General features: G+C 44.5%; 1 protein-coding gene across 3 annotated transcripts; it reads right to left on the bottom strand.

Annotated features, from left to right (window-relative positions):
• Positions 1 to 1,108: 1,108 nt before the first annotated feature.
• Positions 1,109 to 22,629, bottom strand: SUFU (SUFU negative regulator of hedgehog signaling). 3 transcript variants are annotated; one of them, XM_075257538.1, is made up of 12 exons: positions 22,295 to 22,629; positions 17,626 to 17,760; positions 13,476 to 13,612; positions 11,031 to 11,173; positions 10,213 to 10,298; positions 9,945 to 10,017; positions 8,587 to 8,743; positions 8,374 to 8,485; positions 7,657 to 7,791; positions 6,982 to 7,120; positions 4,952 to 5,020; positions 1,109 to 4,148 (listed from the first exon to the last, which is right to left on the bottom strand). In XM_075257538.1, the coding sequence occupies exons 1-12, from the start codon at positions 22,441 to 22,443 to the stop codon at positions 4,059 to 4,061; spliced, it is 1,425 nt and encodes a 474-aa protein (XP_075113639.1). In that variant the 5' UTR covers positions 22,444 to 22,629; the 3' UTR covers positions 1,109 to 4,058. The 3 variants fall into 3 exon arrangements, with proteins under 3 accessions (XP_075113639.1, XP_075113640.1, XP_075113641.1); XM_075257539.1 differs by having other exon boundaries at positions 8,587 to 8,740; XM_075257540.1 differs by lacking the exon at positions 1,109 to 4,148 and having other exon boundaries at positions 4,677 to 5,020.
• Positions 22,630 to 25,307: the final 2,678 nt, after the last annotated feature.

Genomic DNA, 25,307 nt, shown 5'->3' with positions numbered 1-25,307 from the left:
ATTCAGAACATCTCGATTTATTGAGTATGAGTGCCACACAGAATTATACACACTTCTATACCTTGGCAGGCCATAGAGGAGGTTAGTATTGGTTGTGTGAGGGATGTTATGCCACACAAACCACCCAGTCTGGCTGCTGACGCTACAGGCCACAGTAGCACAAGCACCATGCTGCCTGCTGACATTGCCCTGGGATGCTTTGGATAAATGGCTGTCCGAGACCAACTCAATGTGAAGCTGAGATTTTGGCAAACGTGAGAAGAATATTGGAGAGGTTTGGCTACCGTACATTGTACCACCCCTTACATCATCATTCCAGGTTTATGACCGGAGTGATGTTCCTTTTTGAAGGCTTCTTCATGGTATTGCCCATATGTTCTCCAAACCAAACCTCTGGGTATTACTGAATCTAGGAAGGAAGGGGGGGGGGGGGGGCTCTACGCTCAATGTCGTGCAAACGCCTTCCGATGGACTGTGTGGCTGGTGACTGCCTTAGACTTGGGATGTGACATCAGTTTCACTTACAACACAGCATGGGTCACCACATGCACAGGGTCACCTCCATGCTGCTCTTGCCACCATTCCAGTTGGTCGTTTTCCAAAAAGCTGTAAAGTAAGAATACTTTCAAAAGATAGAAGTGTTAATAGTTTATTAAAATAAAGTGAATGAAATAAGAGAAATCCGAATCCCATCAATATTTGGTGTGACCTTTGCCCTCTGCTTTCCATCAGTTCTTCTCCGTATTTGCAGACAGATTTTGAACTCAGCTGGGAGGTTCTTCCCGCCATCTTGGAGAACTAAGCCCAGATCTTCTGTGGATGTAGGCTTACTCCAATCCTTCTGTCTCCCAGGCAGACTGGATGATGTGGAGATCAGGGCTCTATGGGGGTCATATCATCACTTCCAGGACAACTCCAGAGGATGGGGGGGGGGGGGGGGGGGGAGGGGATCTGAAGGGAGAAGTGTCAGCTCTTGGTCACAGCCATGCAGTATATACAGCGTATATACAGGGCCTCATCTAGTTGACATGTAACAGGACTCACAAATAAATATACATCAAGTCTTTTGTACAAATATGTTTTAATGCCTTTAGTTTACAAACAAGATAATAAATTTGGTGATCTGCAAATTACAAAAAGTAATTTATAAGCTCAATCTACCTGCAAACTAAACCAGTGAGAATTTACAATACAAACTACAAGAAACACACAAAAAAAATAAAAGATACAAAAAGATAAGTTACAAAATGACGTTATACGGAAAACAATTCAGAGATTGTTACAACACATCCACTTGTTTCCTATTGTCGGGTCAGAATACTATAAGGTCAGTTACTAGGACACCCTATGGATGTGTAGCCTGCAGGCCGGGTGACATCCCAATACATGTCACGTGGAGTGTACACTGTACTTAGAAGGCCGAATAGTGAAACCTGATCGGTGGGAAGAGCCGCTGCTCTCTGCTATCAGCCACTTCAAGCCGGGCAGACACTGTCTGTAGTGTTTTTCACTGGAGTCCCAATTTGGAGATTCTCCAAAAAGGTTTATAAATTTTAAATGTACCTTTATAGAGATCAGAGCTTCCTCATTACAGCGCCAAATATCATGGGCCAGGAGTTTTCTTTATGTAGATGTAAGGATTGCAATGTATATATTTTTTTCCTATCAGTATGTCTTTGTAGAATGGGAGGAAATCCACACAAACACGGGGAGAACACAAACTCCTTACAGATGTTGTTCCTGGCGGGATTCAAACCCAGGACTCCAGCGCTGCAAGGGTACATTGCTAACCACTGAGCCACCTAAGGATTTTTTTGACCCATCCTTAGGATAGGCTATAAACAAACCCCTTTAAATTCTCAGTGCCACTCATCATTCATGGTATGGGTACAAAGGCTATGCCCACACAGTCTTCAGTGCAAGACAGCTTCATATCACAGCTGACAGTCTGCTGGCAATGACAAAATGGTGGCACAGATTTATTTAAAAAAATAAATAAAATAAAAAGTCTAAATGAAGCCCAATGACGAAAAACTGCTGTGCCTTATAGGGGTTGTCAGGACTATAATACTAATTGCGGTGACCTCTTCACTACTCACCAACAACCACAGTGCTGTCCGTACATTACCTAGTGGCTGTGCTTGGTATTGCAGCTCAGCCCCATTCATTTGAAAGGGACTGATCTGCTGCATGGCCGAGTTCTGGATATATCTGTACATGAAGCAGTAAGCTCCTCCTGCTGGTGTACAGAGTCATATTTATCATTTGACACAAACCGCTCAAGTGTCTTCTGGTGCCCTCGCCAAAAGCGGGATATGACAGAGAAGCTATAAAAGTTCATGTAATTTAGTCTGCTGACGGACCAGAACAATGGACAGGCCGACGCTGGTGTGAATCTACAGAGTAGAAATCGATTTCCAGCACTGACTTTTTCGTCTGCCAATGTTACGGAGAAAACAACCACTATCCTTTATTAGCGACAACACTATTGGGGATCCATGTGGATCGGTTGTCCGTAATCAGATGGGCTTTTTTTTTGCCCATTCTTCCAGGCCTATGATAGACCAAACAACGCAGATGTGAATGCACCAGAGTTTAGTATAGGACTATCATTCATAACGGAGACTCTGAGACCCCCAAAAACCAGATGCTTATTATGTATCCTGCAGATAGGCCATACATTGATCACTATCTGAGGTGACATGCATTCTCCCAGAAACACAAAGGATTCCTTTCTCTGTCTCCTACAGCCATACTAACCAACTTGCAGAGGGGCTTGGCATTCTTTTAGTTAAACATCTCATTAGCTTTCATTAAGATTTTAGTAATAATCACTGCATACGATGTAGACGTCTGACTGCATAGATAGTAGATCGTGTTTAATCCAGTAGAGGGCGACATAACCTCAGACGATTTGCTCTTAGCATTAGAGCAGGGTGCACAGCAGCCACCACATAGCACTTATATTAGGTCAGACACTGAATTTGATGCTTTGTATTTAACTTTTTACATGGGGTCTTTTCATATACAACTCATGCGACCAAGGAACCTGATGTCAAGGCCCGAGAAGAGGACATGGAGCTCAATATCAGTTTTGTTAACGAATCTACACAATAATCTGGTCAAAAAGAGCCTCAGTGACCTCTATCCTGCTGGGGATTTAGCAGATAGTATTTAGTCTCCCTGCAGCACCTCCGGAGGAAAAACAGAGTATTACACAGTACCTATTAGAAAACAATAGGCTGCCTGTGCAATACAAGGCTGTGCTGGATCCTCCTAAGAGAGACGCCCTCCGTCTGAAAAGATTGTTATAGACCCCAAGATGTTTTACAAACTAGACATCTCATTAAACAGTAATGGATGGGTCTAAATCTTTCTGACGCACATTAGAGTTAAACATTGACACATTTCATAGACTTGCTTCAATAGGCAACAATGCATCAAGGCATAAACCCAAGTTACGCTTCTGGACATGCAGCTATATGTACTCAAGTTGTGGTCACAAGTCAATATGAACCTGACTGAATACATATAGAAGGAGCTGCATGGAGTAATACGAACTAAACTACATGTAAGCAGTGAGTCAAACGTTATGAGGAAAAGAACGCCGAGTTTTCTTTCTCCTCTCCCATATACTAATTCACGTTCGAGTGGACGGTGAAGCGAAGGAACATTGATGTAGTTAGCAGTCTAACCACTAGTGGGTTCCAGTGTCATAACTAACAGGATAACATTGTGTGTTCTGGAATATAGTCCAAGAGAGAACAGCATTGAGTGAACCCCAGAGTAATGGCGCCGGTGATCAGAACAGTCCACTACTTGCCTGCTGGGTACAGGTTCTGGTCATGCAGTGTGTACTGACTATGAGGACAGACACACCAGCATGTAACTTAGGGATCACAAAATAAAAACCAAGTGGGCTGAATTTTCACACAAGCCTCTGTGTCCATTGTCTCTATGTCATGGTTGTGCAGTAATTGCTTTCCTTTGGTTTACAGCAATAGACTGTGCTGAACGTTAGGGGTGGGGGTGGGGTAGACAATAACCTTGCCTCTTTCTCAGGGTAGCGGATTATCAAACACTGTGTCTGGGAGGATGGAGATCTTCAGCTTCTTTTCCGGCCAGCTATATTCCTTTGGCAATTTTAACTGGAAATAAGAAAATGCAAAATGGTGATACACTGGCCTTACAGCCCGGAGCAACAAAGGGGATGGCGAACAAGAGCGGAAATCTGGAAGGTTGCTTCAGGAATCCAGGAAGTTTGGACAAATTAGGGTAGGTTCACACCTGCGCCCCGGGTCTCCGCTTTTAAGTTTCAGTCTTCTGCCTGAAGAAGTGGAGACCAGGCGCAGATGTGAACCTGCAAGTGTATGTTGCATTTAGATAAGAGACACGACATGTCTGCAGTGGTTTCGCCAATGTGAACTACAGCACCAGTCTAGTATATAGAATTTAAACACCCATCCACACATAGCAGAAAAAAACCCTTAAGCTGAGGCCATTTTGTGCAGTATTTTTTGAGCCAAAGCCAAGAGTGGCTTCTTAAGGAAAAGGAAATTTTAAGAAAGTGCTTAATATGTATCCCATTGGATTTAACAGAAGGAAGAAGTACAAGTGCAGCCTCAAACTCCTCAGGTACATGTAAGGCCATTGGCCAGAGCTTATTCTATAGCCCAGTGCGTGGCTTCCCAGGAGAAATACTAGTAATAGAGCGGTGGACTCCCAGCGCTTGGTCTCTACTTCCCATGTGCACTGTATTCTGATCTAAACTCGATTACAAGGCTGGAGTTAATAAATGAATGATTGTGATGCCTGACCCCGTTACAGAGCGCAGGAAATGGCACACTCCACTGAGTTCCCATGTTTGATGTAGAAATCTAGGGCTGCGGCGCTAAGTCTGGCACACACAGGAACCTCCCCCCCCCTCCTCTATGGGCTGAAGAGAACTTACTTCCTCTGGAGAGCTTAAATCTTCTAAGTCTTCCAGCATCCTCTCCACCAACTCCTCTGTCAACAAAATCTGAGAAGATAAAATGGTTTGAGCCTTTTATTCTGCCTTTCTGTGTAATTGGCAAAACATTTGATCTCGCTTTCCGAAGGGAAGATTTTATAGCAGGAGCGCCTTTGTAATCGTTTTTTTGTTCTATGCCCGGGATACTCAGCACGCCAATGGTGTTCATTGCGGGGAACAATATGGCGCAAATTTTAAGCAGCTTTTTACTAATGAGACATTTTACGTTTTCTTACTTTTAGACACATTTGCCATATAGAATAGGTCAGACTCTGCACATGGTACATATTTATTTAGTATACATTGTGTTTTTTTTGTTTTTATAGATATTCTACTACCCTAAACTCAAAATAGTTGTCCCGGATGTTCTATACCATTCGCACAAATGCTTGCAACACTGATTTAGGGGATGTTCACACTACAATCCGCTGCTCTTGTCCCTCAAGATAAGAGCAATGGACACAAATAGTAGCAGAGTGATGGAGGCCAAGAGCGCCCCCTCTGTTTGGGGTCAGACTGCATTGATTCATGTAAAGAACTGTATGCGTGGCTTTTTCCTCAAGAAAAGTAAAAAACATGACGGAAAGCTTCAGTCATGTTTTACATGAGCGTTAATGCACCAGGCGGAGGGGACACATCTGCATCAGTCAATCTACTACTGTCCGTTGCCCTTATCCTAGAACGTTCATAACAGTTGTGTGAATCTACCCTTAGCCAAACATGATCATTATGGATAAAGGCCCTATTATATGAGCAGATACAGACGAGGACATGCTCTAATTGACACTATAACGCATCGATTAGAGATGGTTTGCATTGACCAGTTACACAGGTCAGTGCAAACTTCATGGGGAAGGGCCGATTCCTAAAGTGATCACTCACCTTCCCATTTAGTTTGATTGCTTGTTGGGAGAAAGTCCCAGAAAAATTATCTGTTAATGATCCTAAATATTTACACAATCATTAGCTCCTATGAACAGGGTCTTTAGGTCAGTGGGGTACGCTGAGCAGAATCAGAGGGTATGTGCCATGATTGAGAACCAGAGCTCTGCAAGTAGATTTAGTGAATGCTCAGGTTTCTGAAAGACCTGTGCCACCAAAACCATCCACCACATTCAGATACTGGGACACAGTGGCTGCCAAGCAGTAGCAGGTGTCAAAAGAAGTTTGGTCAAAGTTAGGATAAGTTCATACGGAGTTTTTTTGGACTGGTCCAAAATACGGTAGCTGCGACTGGATGCCGGTGCAGTGCAGTCGCGCACTCTGCTCTGGATTAGGCCCAAATGAATGGGCCTAGTCGGGAGGAGGGAGTGTCTTCAGGTGGATGTCGCGAGGCAAACCCGCCTGAAAGAATGAGCATCTCGCTTCTTTTTCCAGGAGTTGGAACAAACCAGCTCACGGAAAAAAAGCACTGACCGTCTCCCATTGATTTCAATGAGACCCATATTTTTGGTCAGGATTTTGAGGTGGATACAACCCCAAAATCCTGACCAAAAAAACTCAGTGTGAACTTCCGCTTAAAGGGATGGGTCTCCTCTAGAGCAGGCAGTTGTCTGTGCTGAACAGACAGATAGCTTCTGATCTATGATCTAATATGTGAAAAGCAGGTTGGAAAATAGTTTCCGTCTCAGGTGCCCCCACGTTATGCCTATCAGTTTCTCTTCCCCACTTGAGATTAGGAGTAGGATCAGTCACAGTGTATACAGGGGATATCAGACTAGATTTTTTTTTCTTCACAAGGAGGTTGTAAAACACTTCTCTTAGCAGATGAAGATTTTGCAGATTTCAACAAGAATACCGGAAAAGTAATACGGAAAAATGCTGGACCCCATTGCAGAAAATAAGAGTAAATATGCAGCGACTTTCTGCAATAAATGTTTTTTAAGACCTGCCTCAATCTCACCATTACCTGATCATGTGATTGAAAATCACCGCATTAACCTTACCCCTATTCGGACAAGACTTCTTACCTGTAACCAAGGACCATGTGCTGCATAAGGATGCTCCTCTGTAGCAAAGGCTCCTTCTACACCTGTAGACACAAACGTGATGGCCGTGTCTCCAGTAATACTTTTATATGTAAAGTGTCGTCCATGTAACAGTCTACCCCTAGATGAAGAAGAAGAAGGGAAAGGTTCAACCACATGTTCACAAGAATGGTAAAGTGGTATTCCTAGATTAGACATTTATTGAGTTACACCCTTACGTTTCCCTATGGGTATATCAAGCTATAAATATTACTGATCTATCCTAAGGATATGCCATCAATATCAGAATGGTAAGGGTGCGACACCCAACATCCCCATTGTTCATCTGTTCTCAGCAGCTTATGCACAGAGACTGGAGCAGGAAGGAGACCGCTCTGTTCTCTGTATTGTAGCCATTCAGATTACTGCAATTAAGGTCCCATTCAGTAAACGGAAGCCGGTCTGTAGTAATCGGGTTTGGCCACTACACAGAGAACGGAGCTGTCTCTTTCCTGCTTCAATTTCTGTGTAGAAATTGCTCAAAACAGCTAACAGTGGACTTGTCTGCTGCCAGACCCCCAACAATCTGATGACCCATCCTTAGGAGCGCGTGTAAATAATTTTAAGCTGGAAAGCCCTTTACAAGAAAAACTAGCACATCAGAAGAGAAAAGATCACCTTAAACAAAGCGGAATAAGAGCTCCAGACTCCTGATTAAATTTGAGGTGGACGCTTTCCAGTTGCCGAGTGCGTATCAACTCATGAGGGATTATGGCCGACGAACTTTCACTTTCCAGGCTATCTTTTCGGCTTCTTAAAAACACAAATAACCAATAAATGGCAATACACAGAAACCATTTTCTCTCCGCTGATTTTCAGTGGAGTCTTGTACGGAGACTACAATGCAGATGTGAATCTAGCCTTAAGTGACAACTTTCTGTATTCTTTAGACCCCATGCACACAACCGACCCACCTTGGGTGCACACTTACCTCGATGGGAGCTTCTGATCAGTTCATCAGAATGGGGGTGTGCATGGAGCCTTATTAGATCTTTATAGTTCATCAGGTCCAAATACCATGAAAAACAGTTAAATGACAAAATTCTACCACCACTGGGGGGAAATAAGGAGCTTACTATATACAGTGTTAAATGTACGCAGATCTAAACAAAACGCAGTAAGCTCCCCCTAGTGGTGGCAGAAATAGACCAACTAAATCTGTCTGTGCAGAGGATTTGGAGCTCTGGATCAGAAAAAAGCAGAACTCTGACAACTAACTGCTCTACTCCTAACACATGATTAAATCCAGAGCTTAAACCTGATCATTCATCATGCAGAGAATCAGAATGGACTGATCACTAAGGTTATTCTGTAAGTACTTTGTGGTCCACTTACGGTGCTCGGTCATGGTTCAGGCCATTATGCCGCTGTGAACTTATCGGAGGTAGAATAGGTTTACTGTTTATCTCTAGGCCTCTTCGCAGCGCCTCTCTGATCTGCTCTGTATCTGCAACGAACACAAGCAGAGAGTTACAGAGCTTTCATGTACAATAGGACTAATATGTTCTAACGATAACCATTTTATTGGGGCCTCTGCCACAAACAAACCTTTGCCAGATAGCTTCCGTGGTTGGGTGCCTATACAAATACTTCTGCTGTCATCTTCATCCTCCGGAGGGCGACTTAGATCATCCCATGCGCATTTAGCGCTGACGCCGCTGAGGTTAGAGCCTTCTGTCGCAATTCCTTTATCAACTCTCTCCTGCTTAAAAATGGAATGTGACAAAACCACACCTTTGTAAGAAGCAAGTACAGGCGGCAGAGCTATGTGACATTATACCGTAACCACACAAGTGAATGGGGCAACTTGAGTATATTGCAGGGGGAATTCCCCCCCCAAAAAAAAACAAAAAACAAAAAACAAACAAACAAACAAAAAAACCCCCCAAAACCTCCAAACACACTTAGCAATTGTGAAGTCTAGGGTTGAGCCTCCTGAGTGTCCAGGACTGGATGATAAAGTACCGTAATGGCATATCCTAGCAATATGCCATCACCTTACAAGCTAGGATTACCCCTGAAAGGTTCTCTACACACATGGAAATATTTCAGGAGATGGGCACAGGCTTGTCACCCATCCCAGACAGGCAGGCTATAAGGGTAAACTTGTGTGGCAGTGTATATGGCAACGAGTGGCTAGAAAGGCCTACACAATGATAATTGTTTTGTGTATACTTTTCTTAAGGGTTGTTACATTTTTGCAGCAATGAAATGAACAATATTTGTAACAATAGCCTTTTGCGCCTTGATAGAAAAGATCTTAATGATGGTCAAACTAGTGTATGGTACAGGACGATATAGGATCAGCCTTACTGTCCTATGAGGATCAATAAGTAAATTAACTATACACAGCTACTCTGATCCTAATCTGACCCTAGCACCAACAATATAAGCTCTTATTATAAGGGGTGTAAGATATCCGCCGTGATAATCCCCATGGAGAATCATCGCCACTTCCTGGTACACAATAAATTATTTTCAGTGACCAGAATGAATGTGCCTCACTTTTAGCAGATAATGTCCGTGCCTGACTTTGCCTCTATTGTTTGGGTACAAGTATGCCGCTGCTAGGCAGCAGTGAAGGGGATGAAACCACCAGCCGCTGCCCAGCTATTCTATTGTGCAATGTGTTACATGTGCTCGAACAGTAAGGCCTTGTTCATACTACATTATGCTGCCTTCTGACCTCTTAAATATTCTACCCCTACAGCCAAGTATCCTACAGTAGTAAATCATTTGTCCCTGTGCATTATTCCAAACTGCTCGATATCAAATGTTGTGTACTGGGGAATTTTGCACCATTGGGAAACTGGATTAAAGACTGGACTTCTTAAATCCCCTCCAATATGTCTATATCTTTAGATACTTCTGCAGTCTCTATTCTGGTTCTCATGAGGTAGACATACTTGCAAATGGGGATCAATCTCAAAAATGGTCTCTCCTCTTCGCATATCCGTGATCAACCATGGTCCTCCGGCTCTGTAGGCAAAAATATTTTACCATTAACAATCTGCGTGCAAAATACAGAGCAAAACTCTACAGATCCACAGACTGCACAGCTGGCCTACATGCAAGGCCCGAGGAGTCAGTGATCACAGTCACAGATCCTGGCCAAATGCAAAAAAAAAATAAGTTTACATAATGAAAGCAAAATAAACCACAAAGTCTACTTACACTGGCACGGTGCGGAGAAGTTCTAGTATTCCCTGTCCGTTCCACTGCTGAGCCGCATGTAGCTCCTCAGTGCAAACACCAACTATCTAACAGAGAAACCAATGTACACATTATCACGTTATACATGCATTTACTAATAAGGACATCACTGATGCGGCAACCTCACACAACAGTAATGTAATCTAAGATATTACAACCTGCTCATATCCTGCTGTATCGGTGTGCTCAGTTACTTCTACCCTGTGGTCACAGGGACACGAATGTTATTTCACTTAGGAGAGGTTGACTCACTATGAGAGATTTATAAATATTGGCTGTATCCACGTCTTGTAATAAATTAGGCTCATCCTCTGGCGGGGCCTAGGCCTGCACTGCAATCTAACCCACTACCACTCCATTCACATGAGGCACTCAGGGACCCCCTTTCTCATGATCACTGGAGGTCTCAAGCAATCGGACCTGTAAGGCTGGGTTCACATGATGTATTTTGGCTCGTAATTTGGCGCGTAGACGCTGCGGGAGCTTTTGCGGGCCGTATACGCTCCCATTGATTTCAATGGGAGCCGGGACCGTATGCACCACGTATACGGTCCCAGCTCCCATTGAAATCAATGGGAACGTATACGGCCCGCAAAATCTTCCGCGGCGTCTATGTGCCAAATTACGAGCCAAAATACATCGTGTGAACCCAGCCTAAGAGTCAGACCTTTATCCCCTGTCTTGTGGATTCATTAGAATAGACACTGGTAGTCATTCCATTTAAGGGTTTAACGCCATGTCTAACCCATATGTGGTCGGAAATTCAATGCAACGCTCACCTGTAAAAAGGACACAAAACCAAAAGGAGTCTGCACCGGTCGCATCTGAGGGTCTTCAGTGAGAAGCATGTGCTGAATTCGAGACTCGCTATTGTCCAGGGGACTGTGCCATGATACATGATCTCCACTGCAGAAGGTGTTTTCTGAAGAGATAAGGAATACCATGGATTAGATCAGGTTTTATTGCTGTATTGTATCTTCTAATTGTCATTGGGCAGGCTCAGCATGTACAGACACTCTGAAATGACCATTCATTCCAGGAGGAGTAATGGAGGAATGGCACAAGGCATTAGGAGGTTTAATTATGATCTTCGTTCTTATGTAATAAACCAGAAGTGACTTCAGGACCTTTTACTACATCACTAAAATAGTGATGGGGCTGCCAGACATAGTGCTGTACTTATGATGCGCCCCCAGGAGTCAAGCAATTACCGTCTATCACGTGGGTAGGGAATACATTTTAATTGTATAACTTCTTTAAAGATGTATGTGTATGTGGCAGGTCCATGTGTCTGGTCTATGGCCAGAGTTTGCCTTCTATAGGACACCGCTCTTATAAAGAGACTCGTCTTTCTGGCTCATACATAGGGGGTCCTAAGTGGGAGACTCCTCGCAGTACATCATAATGCAGAATATAAATGGGTGGTCATTGTCATACATTCCCTTCTAAACAGTAAGCAGATGCCACGCTTACCCAGGCAACAACTCCCCTTCAATCTGCTGTTTGGTGGGGGTGCTGGGAGCATTGATAACCTATCTGAAGTAAGGGAAGACCCCTTTAAATTACATAAAAGCCCCCCCAAAAGAATACACTAACCAGAGACTAGATGATATAAATGCAGGCTAGATAATCTGAAGATACGTCGGATTTATCATCCATCAGTCTGTACACTGACAAATCTGGTGTATTTTCCGAATGTTGTCTATACTATGTCTCAGTAGGGAGACAGCGCATATTCCCAGAATTCTTAGAAGGGCATGTGTAGTCTAATAAGTCCTTGTGGTGCGTGTGTACCCCTGCTGACCCACACAGACCTCTCACATAGCCAGTACCCTGTCCTCTCCCTAATCTGGCTAGTCTATTATTCCCAGATTATGTTGTTAGGTTATATGAAAACATTGCATTAATCTATAGGGAGATACTTTCCAAAAGGTGGCGCTAGATCATGCTCCTCTTTTTTTGCATATGGTGGTATATCCCTGCATTATAACAAGAGGGGAGGATTCAGGATATCCTCAAAACTCAATGGGAGCTTAATGCTCCAAGACCCATCTTAGGACTTTAGTGGTTCCCAGTCACAGTTTTCACAAATCATTAAGAAACAAGGAGTTGAAAGAAGACGGCCTGCCTACATAATCTGAAGGAATAGGTCGCTCATTCAACATCCATTACAAATGTGAAGTGACACTACAAAAATGCACATTGTGCCGGGACCAGCTCAGAATGGATGAATGCATCTCAAGTGCTGGAACACCGCCCAGGAGAAGACATTATTGAAGACATTAGAAGCCACTTACACCATTTTAGCCATTAAGAACATCCACAGACATTAATATGCCGGGAGCAGATCGCACTGGCTACCTGGTATCTGAAATATGCTTAGCCTCAGTATGGGTCACATTGTTGAGAAAATTAAGGGCATGTTCACACGTAGCAGATAGGCTGTGGATTTGTATGTGTATCGGAGTACAAAGAAAGCAAATGAGTCACTAAAGTGATAAGAAATCTACAGCAGGTCAATATATACAACTGATTTTTTTATTGCAGGTTTTTACCTTAGTGCAAAAGAGAGAGATCTGAGGCAGCTAACAGGGGAAAACAAAACAAAAAATATAGAATTCGGATGTGGATTTCCATAGAGATGCTAAAGGATACAAGTACATGCTAAGGGCTCATTCACACGGGGCAAGAATGGGCGGATTCTGACGCCGAATCCACCTCAGAATCCGCCCCCTCACAATGGAGGTCTATGTAGCCCGCTAGCTTCCTTTTGCCGTGAGCGGTATGTTCCGCAAGCTGTCCTTTCTTCAGGCGGATTCCGCGGCTGAGTCAGCCTCAGTGTCCGCCTCGCGACACCTCCCTCCAGACTAGGCCCATTCATTTGAGCCTACTCCGGAGGGGGAAGCCGCACAGGCACATTTTGGTCCAATTCTGATGCGGCTTCCCACATCAGAATCAGGACCAAAATACAATTTACCTGCAGAAACATCTGCACTGAAACTCGCAAGCGTACAGTGAAGGCAAAAAAAAAAGTTGCCTTGTAAGTTATTTTCATATATGTCAGCTTTGAACCTATAAAATAGATCAATTTTTATAAAATAAAATAAAATTCATGGATTTTTATGGTGCAGATTTTCCTGCTCGGCAAACGATCCTGAAGATTTTTAGGTTTTTTTGCTTCCTTATTTTCCAAAAGTCAACAGCAGAATGGAAGTGATATTTACCCGACTGAAATACATATCTTGCAAGCCCCTGCATCAATTCTGCCGGCCATGTTGGTGGTGCGGACTCCTCGGGCTCTCTCTTTAGTCTAAAGGAAAGCTCAAAGCCAAACCCGCTCGGTCCATCAAGTCCTGTGTATCTGAAAGAGAGTAAAGATCACACTTAAAGACGGCTTACAGGATATTTTGTTGTAGTCTAAGGCCTCATAGCAAAAAAGTGCCAAAATATAGCAACCAGACAAGCCAAAAGGACAATTTTTCTGGCCCCCATTAGGTGGATGGATGTGCTGCAGAGGACATGGACTTGGAGCTACAGACTCATCCATTCATGGACAGACATACATAGGACTGAGGATTCAGGACAACAAAGCCACAGATTTTGCCCTTAATAGAATATTAAGGTTTTCCCAAGTTTTAATAATGCGGCAGGGGGATATACAGTAGCCCCCTTCTGCTTACAGTGTGTGGCGATTGCAGACCCCCTACTCTCAGTACTTCAGCGCAGCTGCACAAGGTTCGGACAAGTCAATGAACTGCAGAAAATATTCTGATCCCAGATACATCCATATGCGATCAATTATGATATCTATATAAAAATAAACCAGAAATCTGGCTTGCAGAGATGCACGACAATAATGTTATGTTTGGGAGGGGGGAGGTGATTTGTTATCCTCTGAGATTACAGCATGTGGATGAATACAGACCATTCCCGCTCTGTAGGTGGCCTCTGCGCTTCTGCGTTATTGATGGTGTTAACTAGCTCAAACAAATCCCAATCTGAAACCAAATACACAGGAGGGAAAGGTTTCCATATGTTCGGCGTTTCTTCAGGGGAGGTCTACCTCCAGCATGCAGATAAAGCCTTCATTTACCAAAGAGGGGGGGTTATTGATGTAATAGCACCCCCAGGCTGACTTGCACCTTGTCACACCCGCAGCACAACTTCTGACATTTGCTAACAAAATAGGATCAAGTCGATCTCTAACCCCATTAGGAGTCACGTCAGAGCATACGAAGGAGGCCACACACAGACATACAATGTGACTTGGGGTATGTCCACACAGGACGGATACACTGCAGATTTTCCATCCACAATGGCAGGCAGATCATACACTGTGTATTTCAATATTGGCAAAGATGATGAGATTTAACCAGACCTACATGGAGTGCACTCCGTGTGGATGAAATCACCTTACGCATTGTAAAGAGTGAAAACTGAACACGTGAATTAACTACAACACTACAGAAAACCTGCGGCCCTGGTACGGTCATTGGTTGAAGATATCCTGCGTGCAGTTCCATTGTAGAAAATCTGCAGCTCAGGCCCGGTTCACATCAGCGTTCGGGCCATTCTGTCCTGCTAGCAGCACTTTTCTCTCTGCATTTTTCATACTGAAACCACATGGACCCCATTATAGACGATGGGGTCCACGGGTTTTCTTAGGTAACCGCTTCATGTGGATTAGGTTTCTTTTCGGGGGGTCCCTACACGGACTCCCTGAATGGAAACCCATGTGCAGAAATGAACCGGGCCTTAGCTGCTGAGTCAACGCTACATAGATTCCCATTCATCCGATATTGGGGTAGTCACATATTCCAGCGTCTGCTTCTAGGACAAAAATCTAAATAATCAAGCTTATTAGCCAAGTTCACATAGTGAAAGATTCCCTTCAAAAGCCTTTTGGATTTTTTTTTAACCTATAAGTGTAGTACAGAAGTATCACCGAGTGTGAATTACTTCTACCCTATACCATCAAGCACCAACAGTTACCTCTGACTTAAACCTGAGTGCGGACTCAGACTAAACAATGGCCGAATAATTCCCTCATTTCCCTCTATCGTGTAAGCTGACCACTGGCAGAAAGTAAATTCTTATGTATATTTTATCGCATTCACACAGAGGGTATTTGAAGAAGTGACGCCCCCTCCTCGTCTTTAGCTTTGTATAGCAGCTGACAGCAGAGAAGTGCCAGGTCTCCTGGAGAGTGTGATATACACTGAGCAGCGTATTCCTTGGATGACCTCAAGCTGTTCACAAAGGCCCCGCAGAAGACAACCCCCCCACATATACCTCCCTCCTGTGCCTCGCACAATATATACAACTTGGCAGAGCCTCAGCTGCAACTTCTGGAATGGCTGGACAATTCGCCAACACTAAACAGACATGTACAGGGAACATAGAGGCTGTGCCCAATGCATAGCAATATCAGACTACCATTAGTAACACTTTAGGGATCTCGGGCAGACAGTTTCTGAAACATTTGTGGTTTATGATTGGTTGTGATCATTTTGGATGGCAATTCTATAAGGCCAACATGGACATATCTCTCTACAGTGATCTGTGTGATGATGGGATGTAGATCTGCTGTTTGGGATGGGCTTTGAGTACAGGAGTCCACAATGACTTCACCCGTCATGCCCATTTCTTTTTTTTATTTTTAAATGTAGATTGTGAGCCCCACATAGAGCTCACAATGTACATTTTTCCCTATCAGTATGTCTTTTTAGAATATGGGATGGAAATCCATGCAAACACGGGGAGAACATACAAACTCCTTGCAGATATTTTTTTTGCCCTTGGCGGGATTTGAACACCAGGACTCCAGCGCTGCAAGGCTGCAGTGCTAACCACTGAGCCACCGTGTGGCCCCTTCCGTCACGCTCATTTCTATCACAACGTGACGCCAACAGTTGGCACAAAATGGTCTACACTAGGCTTTAAGGCAGGGAACCTTCGGCTCTCCAGCTGCTGTGAAACTACAACTCCCAGCATGCTCCATTCACTTCCATGGGAGTTCCAAGAACAGCAGAGCAAGTATGCATGCTGGGAGTTGTAGTTTTGCAACAGCTGGAGAGCCGTACGTTCCCTACCCCTGCTTTAAAGCAAGCAAAATTTTAGGAGGGATGATACTATAGGAAATAGTGCAACAAATTGCAGAAAAAGAAGTTAGGCCAGTCCCAAAAAAGCCAAAAGTACACTGCTCTGGTCTCTATTGGGTAAACGGAAGGGGGGGGCTGTGGATGCATTAGACCAGGGGCAGGCAATCTTTGGCTCTCCAGCTGTTGTAAAACTACAACTCCCAGCATGCATACTCGCTCTGCTGTTCTTAGAACTCCCATGGAAGTGAATTGAGCATGCTGGGAGTTGTAGTATCACAGTAGCTGGAGCGCTGAAGGTTGCTGACCCCTGCATTATACATCTGTCCAGAGGACCCAGTATATAGACACTGAAATCATCCTGACCAATTTACTCTGAAGTAGATCTATTCCTAATTTTGGTAGAAAATAAGCTACATCAGGGCAAGAATGCACCATGCTGTCAGACTGCAGCTCCACCAACTGGGTTCACACAAAGCAGTTTTTGCAAAGGCTTTTATGTCAAAGAGCAGTATTGGATAAGAAGAATTATACATAATAATCCTACAAAGGCAAGAAACTCCATTTGGCTAAGGCCACATGTGGTGTAAACACAACAGCCGTACCAAAATAGCTGGCAGGTAATCTAATGTGATGTTGAAATCCCATCCACTGTATACAGTACAAGTGCCATTCTACATACTGCAGAAAAATAAAGCACCGAGTGTCTTGTTCTTCAGGTTTTGAACACGCAGCAAGTCAATTATTACTGCATGCTCGGCAGAGGACTGCAACACAAAAGGATGAAAACGCTACTAACTATATGGAAAACTTGCAATGTCTGGCCTTAGACTGAAATAGAAGCCATGTCAGAAATCAGGTGACCGGGAGTTCCCCAAAACCAGACCCCCAGCTGGACATACAGTCTCCCTGCCAAAGTCCTTGTTTCATGAATGTGTGATTTTGTACTACCAGACAAGCCCCAGCAGTGGTTTTAGTTGCAGATTTAGTGGCTTTTTTTGAACCAAAGTCAGGAGTGGATTTAACAGAAGGGGAACGTCCAAGACCTGCTTTTATATTCCCATTTCTTTTGTAGCTGCTCCTGACTTTGGCTCAAACAACCACAGCAAAAAAGCATTTCTGCAAGATGGGGCCTTACTCTAAGATTAAAGTAATTTATTAAATTTGTACGGGAAGTTTAAATCATTTTATTACTGGAAAGAAGAGAACAAAATAAAAATCTGGATGCTTCGCAGGAAAAGAGAAAATCCAGTAGCTGCGATCCGGTGTCACTTACTCGTGTACTCTGTTGTCTCCATACAAATCACTCAGCCCAAAACTGACGTAATGCCAGTGCTCAGGAACGTTAAGTGTGGGATTGCCCAGGTTACGGTACATGCTCACATAGTCCAGAGGATCAGGTCCACCCAACCTGCAAGGTAGGAAGAAATAGGTCACTGCAGTATTCCTTTACCATGAAGAAGCGAGCAAAAGGAAAAAAAGAAAGAACATTATAGGAGAAGTGTTAATGGCAGGGGGTAAAGGCCCTAAGTGGTAACAAGAGCCCCTGTCTCCTGTGTGCATGGAGCAGTAGCATACATGTGTGACTAGCACTCCATTCTCTTCTATAGTCAGACTGGAATAAGTATATGGAGTGGTAGTCACATTTATTCACATGGGGGACTCGGGGACCCCTGTTGTCCTAATAAGTGCCATCTCCTGTCTGCATCTTCCCATGCAGGGACAGTACATCTTCCCCCTACTATATCATCACCTATCCGACTTGGGAAGACAGAGCCATGCTCCATGGAGCTGCCGGCCCACCCCCAGTACACCAACGGCTTCATTTGCCTAGGGCCCCGTTCACATGGGGCGGATTATGGCGTTGAAGCAACTTCATAAACCGCCCCCTCACAATAGAGGTCTATGTAGACCATCAGCCTACTTTTTCCAGTGAGCAGCATGTTGCCGTTCACAGAAGAAAGAAGCGAGCTGCCCTTTCTTTAGGCGGATTCGGCACCTGATTCAGCCCCAGCCTGGACTAGGCCTATTCATTGGAGCCTACTCAGGAGGGGGAAGCCGCGACAGTTGTGGCAGGCGCATTTTGGCTCTATTGTGGTGTGGCTTCCCGCGTCACTCTTAGGACCAAAATCCACCAATCCGCTCCCCGTGTGAACAGAGCCTAAGTCTTGAAAGTCCCCCCCCCAACAAGTGTAAAAAAAGTGACCTACATGACAAATGTGAGGTGTATCACTATAATGTGCTGTGTAACAAGGGGATGGCAGATGAATACACTGGGGGGGGGGGGGGGGGGGGGGCGGTGATAGACTCGCTTTAGCTTAGGGTGATAAGTCTGGTCCTCCACCTAAGGTCTCACACATACAAGGCAATGAGGTCATAACATCGGACAGATTTCCCAGCCTGGACCCAATCAGGAGACAGGATTCCTTCCTTGGACCCCCAGCACCAAAGATCACTACAGTACAAGGAATTGCGCTTCCAGACGATTATTTCCCCATGTCCACAGGGCCGAAGGAACAGGCCTCTTAGGTAGTTGTCTAAACTCCTTGAGGGGTTGCCTAGAAACTTGGAGCCTGACTACAGTATATCAGACTGGATGATCTCCAAGCCTTGAGCCCCATCATGTTTAATGACATCCTTCATTGAGCAATGCAAATAGAGGACATTAATCTAGTGCAATCCTATACAATGTAATAAACAACCAGCCTGACTACGCTGCAACAAACAACACAAGCTGCGGATATTGCTCAAGACTTGTCATCCTATCTGAACCAATAGAAATATAAAAGCCTGATAATCTAATAGGCGCTGTATATGGGTGGCACATAACACTAAGGAAGGGGTGATAACATACCATAATAGCAGCTAACAGTATCATTGGATGAACAAAGCAAAAGCAGATATCCACTATAACCCACTACCCGTAAGATCCCGACCATCCACACGTGCGCACCCTCACGGTATATCCACACAGGACACATAACACTGCAGCAAAGTCCCCAGATTGGGCAGTTTTTGTATGGGATTTATAGGGTAAAGTCTGCAGCAATCCCATAACTATAATGCAGCAGAAAGGGACATAAAATCCGAACCACAAGTCAATGAAGTCTGCAGATTTTTAGACCACTGTGGATGACATTTGTTTAAAGGGGTTATGTCATTACAGAGACGTATCCCTTATCCACAGGAGGGGTGAGAGATCCCTGGGGACCGACCGCTAGAACCCCAGCACTCAGAAGAATCGGGGCCTGAACCCCCTGCAGCCCCCATGTGAATAAAGCATCAATGCATACTCAACAAGAACTCCAGTCATATCTAGGACTGCAACCCCCCAACGGACGTGAAGGCTTCATTCACATGGAGGGTGCATTTGGGCCCTGTTTTCATGATGGTCAGGGATCCCAGTGGTTGGGCCCCCAGCAATCAGACACTAAGTATTTACAGAATATGTGGACATACCCTTAAAAATACCCACAAAAAGGATACTAGTGATGCAGTCACTCTAAGACTGCTTTCACATGAAGTAACGCTCCGCTCATTCTGACACGTAAACACGTGTCAGAGTGAGCGCCGTAAAACAGAATCCCATTGACTTCAACGGGTTCAGTCTTACGCGTGCTACCCATTGAACTCAATGGGAAGCTTTTTTACCTATTGCTTTCAATGTGATACACGGGTACCACATGGAAAGCAGTGTACAGTCATAGCCTGAGGGGTGTACAATGTAATTTACTTTGTGTGAGAGTGTGTGTGTGTATATGTTATTCGTCTTAAGACTTCTCTAGATAGCTCATTAAACCGCCTCCCCCCCCCCACCCCACAATACACATACAAGCTCGGTCCAGGCCAAGTGTGAATGTTCTGAATAGACAGAGGAGGACGCTGCAGTCAGACATCTCTAGCGGTATCATGTCTCCCAGGGAGCAAAAGGATTGGGCATGTTCAACCATTCTTACCCCTGATCTACTGTTGGGTAGACTCAGGAGGCCGCCATACACATCGGATGGTTTCCTGTCTGATAGCATTGGCGCGAGTGTGTTGTAGCCTCATACACTGAGATGTCGGCCATCTTGTGGACTGTATCATGAATCTGTAGAGCTACAAATGGTCTAACACTGCTCTGCTGTACCCTAATGGGCACACAATATTAGACGCAAGGCCGTATTTTTGCCCACAAGAAGATGCAGGTATTGATCACTTGCTAGCATGGTATAGCTTCACCCTAAACAAAGGTGGTCATCTGCTGCCACCATTCAGGGCAAACCTTGTCTAGAACATTTTTGTCAAGTTTACAGTAATAACTAATAATATGAGTCACCAAAATGTTACCTGTAAAGCTGCACCGTGACCGGCTCTGCACATCTGATCCCAGCTACGATCATAAAAACAGGGGAATGTTTACACAGAGTCTTTTTGCAGGCGGATTTTAACGAGGAATCTGCCTCAAAAATCAGCTCCCATTCATTTCAATGGGAGTCACGTTTTTTTGTTTTTTTTTCAGCTAGCGGAAAAAAAACGCGACATGCTCCATTTTCACGCAGAATCCATTTTCAGTCGCAGCATCCGAGCCTATACAGGGGCAGGATGCCGATGCACTGCTGGCCATTACACAAAGACACGACAAACTCATCAAGTGGCAGAAGCTGCGATACACTTGTTGCATGTTAGGCCATTTGTAGGTCCATGGGAAAAAAAGAATACACGGATGGCATCAGAATGTAATGCGCGTCTTCCATGGGTCAAAATCAGAAAACTGACATGGCCTAAAAAAAATAAATCTGGGGCACTTCAGGACTTAAGGGTACATTCACACGGAGTAACGTGCAGCGTGTTCTGGCACATATACGGCATGTGAGAGTTTGCGCGCCGTAAAAGCTCCATTGATTTCAATGGGAGCCTGGATCGTATCACGGCCGCAAAATAACGCGGCGTATACGAGACTAACTCCCATTGAAATCAATGGGCGCTTTTACGGCGCGCAAAGTCTCACACACCGTATATGTGCCAGAACACGCTGCACATTATTCCGTGTGAATGCACCCTAAATATATAGACTCCAGTAATCAGCTTTTACTTTTGCTTTATTGTTCCTGGAAATTGCCCTGGGCCAGATTGTCCTCAACAAAGATAGCTCAAATTCCACCCATAGACTCCTCTACAGCGAGGGCTGTCCTGGGGCAAAATTCTCCGCAGGAGCCGCAGATCCCACGAGGATAAGAGACGGGTCTTATAGGAATCAATCGCTCATTAAGTGTTGTGTGTGGTATATACAAGACAAGACGTGTATACACGGAGGAGGGGTCCTAGATGACTGGACTGACTACTAGGAGACTTTGGCCACAACTCAAAGATGGCCGGCACCCCGAGGGTGCAGCCACCGTGCCGTCTAGTTACAGAAACCCTACATGGTTTATTTTTTGGCGGTTGACCCCGTGATCTTTATTCACTATGTAGCCCCTGGCCTTAGAGTCACGGTACTGAAAGCTAAAGGTGAATTCACACAGCGCAGTCAGATCTACACTGAAAAAAACTTTGATGACAGACACAAAACATGAATTTTTTTTTTTTTTCTGAGACCGTTTTGATGCAGCTTTCACAGCACCAATTTGCATTGTGTGAATACATCCTTAAGTGTCATTTCTACCAACTGACAGAACTTCACATCAGATCCTCTAGATCAGGAGTCTGCAACCATCCGCACTCCGGCTTTTGTGGAACTACAGTTCCCAGCATGCCCTAATAGTCTGATGGGATCAACTTTAGGAGCCCAAATATAGAAAGCAAAAGCAAACAGGTGTCCCCTGTACCCCAGGCAGTGACAGACATAGCAGCCCCGCACTGCCATAGACTACAATGTTACTACGAGTAGCCGGACACTTCTATATAAGCCACCGTGATACATCAGGGGCGGGACCGCCCTCCTCCACGACACAGCTGGGACTCACCAGTACTTGACGATGGCGGTGACCTGCAGGGGATTGGGCTGCTCCGGGTACAGCCGCCGGCACTCCCCATAGATAGCATGAAGCCCCGGAGGGAAGAGAGCCGGGAAGGGCTGGGACGTGGGGCCGCCGCTAGGCCGCATCTCTTCCATCCCCTCCGAACACTCAGCTGCGGGAACTAGCGCACACTGCCCGGCTCCGGCTGGCGACAACTGCTAGGAGTCTCCGGTACAGAACGGCACCGTCCTGTACACTCACAACCCGCCAAAGTCTCCTCCGGTCCCGGCAACCCAGAGAGAAGTCTCCGGAGCAGCGCCCCACAGCTTGTTGCTGAAGAGTAGTCGGTGGTCCTCTAGTCAGCGGCTGCTCCCATTGGCTGCTGACTCCGCCAATCACCGACGCTGTTAGGTTAGGCCCCGGGACTTTTCTTACACCTCATTGGCTGATCTCGCAGCCAATCCTAGTGCAGATCATGTTCTACGTATATGTCGCTGGAGTGGGAGTCGGGTCATGTTGTTGGTTAGATAAAAAGTCAGGCTAGAACTAGAATATTTTTTTTTATAAAATAGATTTTTTATTAAATGTTTATGGAGTACAGGACAAACACTCCTCCCAGAATCCCTACAGCCCTAACAGCTAGAGTGTCACCACACACTGGTATATAGGACACCTATGGCAACAGATACACACCCACCATACCATCCAGAATTTGGGTTTATAGCAGGGGCAGTGTAATTTGGCCCCAGTCTACTGTGACCACCAAAAGTAGTATGTTCAGAATTTGAAGTGTGTCTCCTATACACTCAGAGATAACGCACACAGTTATCTCACAGTACAGGGATAATACACACAGTGATGTCACAGTACAGAGATAATACACACAGTGATGTCACAGTACAGAGATAATACACAGTGATGTCACAGTACAGAGATAATACACACAGTGATGTCACAGTACAGGGATAATACACACAGTGATGTCACAGTACAGAGATAATACACACAGTGATGTCACAGTACAGAGATAATACACAGTGATGTCACAGTACAGAGATAATACACACAGTGATGTCACAGTACAGGATAATACACACAGTGATGTCACAGTACAGAGATAATACACACAGTGATGTCACAGTACAGGGATAATACACATAGTGATGTCACAGTACAGGGATAATACACACAGTGATGTCACAGTACAGGGATAATACACACAGTGATGTCACAGTACAGGGATAATACACACAGTGATGTCACAGTACAGAGATAATACACACAGTGATGTCACAGTACAGAGATAATACACAGTGATGTCACAGTACAGAGATAATACACACAGTGATGTCACAGTACAGGGATAATACACACAGTGATGTCACAGTACACTGATAATACACATAGTGATGTCACAATACAGGGATAATACACATAGTGATGTCACAGTACAGGGATAATACACACGGTGATGTCACAGTACAGGGATAATACACACGGTGATGTCACAGTACAGGGATAATACACACAGTGATGTCACAGTACACAGATAATACACACAGTGATGTTACAGTACAGGGATAATACACACAGTGATGTCACAGTACAGGGGTAATACACACAATGATGTCACAATACAGGATAATACACACAGTGATGTCACAGTACAGGGATAATACACACAGTGTGTCACAGTACAGGGGTAATACACACAGTGATGTCACAGTACAGAGATAATACACACAGTGATGTCACAGTACAGGATAATACACACAGTGATGTCACAGTACAGAGATAATACACACAGTGATGTCACAGTACAGGGATAATACACACAGTGATGTCACAGTACAGGATAATACACACAGTGATGTCACAGTACAGGGATAATACACACCGTGATGTCACAGTACAGGGATAGTACACAGTGATGTCACAGCACAGGGATAATACACACAGTGATGTCACAGTACAGAGATAATACACACAGTGATGTCACAGTACAGAGATAATACACACAGTGATGTCACAGTACAGTGGTAATACACACAGTGATGTCACAGTACAGAGATAATACACACAGTGATGTCACAGTACAGAGATAATACACACAGTGATGTCACAGTACAGGATAATACACACAGTGATGTCACAGTACAGGGATAATACACACAGTGATGTCACAGTACAGAGATAATACACACAGTGATGTCACAGTACAGAGATAATACACACAGTGATGTCACAGTACAGGGATAATACACACAGTGATGTCACAGTACAGGATAATACACACAGTGATGTCACAGTACAGGGATAATGCACACAGTGATGTCACAGTACAGGATAATACACACAGTGATGTCACAGTACAGGGATAATGCACACAGTGATGTCACAGTACATGGATAATACAAACAGTGATGTCACAGTACAGGATAATACACACAGTGATGTCACAGTACAGGGATAATGCACACAGTGATGTCACAGTACATGGATAATACAAACAGTGATGTCACAGTACAGGAATAATAAACACAGTACAGGGATAATGTCCATCATGACATCGTAACACAAGGTTATTGTAAACAAAAAGATCACTGTGTACACTGTGATATCAGCATATGAAGTATGTAATTATGATGTCACTTACAGGTATTATGATGTCTCAGTAAAAGTAAGGGAGGTGCATTCAGGATTTGACATGTGACAATTTGAAGAAAGTGAGAGGAGTCGCATTGTGACCCTGTGGGTGTTGCCACTGTAACTTCTAGTCGAAAAAAAAATCCAGTAGTGCTTGATCTTTTTCGATTACACTAGGTTCACGCTAGCATCACCTCTTCATTGTTCTGCTCTGTTGAGGACCAGAACAATGGATAGGTGTGGCCTTAAACTATTATGCTAGGTTCACACCAGCGTCCGGTGTCCGTTCTGAGGTTTCCGTCTTCTGCATGCAAAAGACAGAAACCTGTCAGACCGGGTCTAGCCGTGAGCGCCGGTGAGTGTTTTGGGCTCT

Source organism: Leptodactylus fuscus, chromosome 10, assembly GCF_031893055.1.
Source record: "Leptodactylus fuscus isolate aLepFus1 chromosome 10, aLepFus1.hap2, whole genome shotgun sequence".
In the NCBI taxonomy this organism is placed as follows: Eukaryota; Metazoa; Chordata; class Amphibia; order Anura; family Leptodactylidae; genus Leptodactylus; species Leptodactylus fuscus.
Note: the sequence above shows the minus strand (reverse complement) of the source record. Positions and strands in the feature narration are given on the sequence as shown.

What these genes read in the sequence shown, in the direction of transcription:
- SUFU (XM_075257538.1), bottom strand. Translation starts at nt 22,443, where the DNA reads ATGGAAGAGATGCGGCCTAGCGGCGGCCCCACGTCCCAGCCCTTCCCG. An exon ending in ACCGCCATCGTCAAGTACTG is followed by an intron (nt 17,761 to 22,294) that starts GTGAGTCCCAGC and finishes CCTACCTTGCAG; the next exon opens with GTTGGGTGGACCTGATCCTC. An exon ending in GTTTTGTGTCCTTTTTACAG is followed by an intron (nt 10,299 to 11,030) that starts GTGAGCGTTGCA and finishes TTTCTCTGTTAG; the next exon opens with ATAGTTGGTGTTTGCACTGA.